The 1,672-nt window shown below is 42.3% G+C and overlaps 1 protein-coding gene across 2 annotated transcripts in view; it reads left to right on the forward strand.

Annotated features, from left to right (window-relative positions):
- Lmo4 (LIM domain only 4) overlaps positions 1-1,672 on the forward strand; it is a 16,698-nt gene that overhangs the window by 10,982 nt on the left and 4,044 nt on the right. For both annotated transcript variants that reach the window (XM_028788150.1, XM_028788151.1), the window contains exon 4: positions 153-308. In XM_028788150.1, the coding sequence (XP_028643983.1) occupies positions 153-308 (156 nt within the window). The remainder of the gene's footprint in view (positions 1-152; positions 309-1,672) is intronic.

Here is a 1,672-nt window from a genome sequence, read left to right on the forward strand (position 1 = left end):
CAGTAGACTGAATTTAGGCCAGGTTTTGGGATCGAGTCAAAGAAAGTGAATAGCCAAAGCCTGAATCTTGTTGCTCTTGACAGACACTTGCTTAAAAGCTGCTTATAAAGTTGTTGTTTTTTTTATTTCAATGGATCTCTTTTCCTCTTCAGTGTTTTACATGCTCTACCTGCCGGAATCGCCTGGTCCCTGGAGATCGGTTTCACTACATCAATGGCAGTTTATTTTGTGAACATGATAGACCCACGGCTCTCATCAATGGCCATTTGAATTCACTTCAGAGCAATCCACTACTGCCAGACCAGAAGGTGAATACCCAGCAGTTTTTAATAAGCTTCATTAGAACAGGTTGGCGGTTGAGCCTGGTCAAGGGTGTGAGTGTTCTTAGGTGGTTCTAGTTGACATCCTTTTTTTAAAAAGAAGTACAAAGTGCATCTAATATAGGAAGTATCCAGAAGTGCAATAGCAAATTATGGATCCTTTGCAAAATGCTATCCCTGGCTTTACCCGTGCTAAACGTTAGGGCCCTCATACAAAAACAGACGAAATACTTCACCACAAGCAAAAGCTTCCCTACAACCGGCTGTTGCTTCCTTTTGTGAGCCTTGCGATCCACAAAGAGTAACTAACGTATTAGGGAGTTGTGGAAGGAAAGTTAGAATATTGATGTCGGGTGACGAGAAGAAGCCTTTTCTGTTGTGAAGGGATGGTCTCTACATGTGTGGGAGCAACCTGGAGGCCTTTCTTCTAGATCAAATATATGGCACCGTGATTCCAAACGAGCAGTTTGACAAAGCATTCTGCGGTGCCTGAGGAGGGCGGTTCGCTCATCCGTAGTTGCGTACAGTTTGAGTAAGTCACGACTCCTGAAACAAAGTTCTCGCCAACCGCCCTGTGCCGATGGCTCCATTAAAGGTGATAGATCTTGAGTCTTGATCCACAACTCGAAAGTTCTTGGGCCCGAGTTAGAAATGAGAAAATTATCCAAGTATACAAATCACGTCGTCTTAGGAGGCACTTTAGAAGGAAAATTGGTGTTCAACAGTTGTCCAGAACCCCCAGCCCTGGATAGTTTCAGATCTATTTTAATCTCCTTAATAAGTTCTATAGCTATGCAAGTGAGTGCATTTTGATAACTGCTGTGCCTAATTTGTAACAATTACTGTCAACCTTCAGTTAAGAGACTGTTCATTCCACCCTGGCCCAGAAAAGAGTGAAATGTACGACTCGTGTGCGTAATTTTACTCACATCATATTTCATACTGATTATGTATTGATGACATTGATTCATTTACTCTTTACCGCGCCACTTGCATGGATATTAAATCTTATTGACCACAGATGAATTTTAATTTCAGATTGGTGATAGATTTTTCCATCAGCTCTGATAGTGTGTTTGACTTTTTCATCATTAACCCAGGCAATCACATAGCACTGAGTTATTGCATTGAAACAAAAAGTGCACACTTCACTTGCTAATTCCTTATAGATTTGCAGTAGGGACTCCATTCATGTCTATTGTAAAGATTACATGCACGCGTGCACGTGCACACACACACACACACACACACACGCACACACACGCACACACACAGGGAGACAGAGAGCAAGGGAGAGAAAAAGAGAGAGAGAGAGAGAGAGAGAGAGAGAGAGAGAGAGAGAGAGAGAGAGA

The sequence above is a fragment of the Grammomys surdaster genome, unplaced genomic scaffold (assembly GCF_004785775.1).
Source record: "Grammomys surdaster isolate TR1022 unplaced genomic scaffold, NIH_TR_1.0 125702, whole genome shotgun sequence".
In the NCBI taxonomy this organism is placed as follows: Eukaryota; Metazoa; Chordata; class Mammalia; order Rodentia; family Muridae; genus Grammomys; species Grammomys surdaster.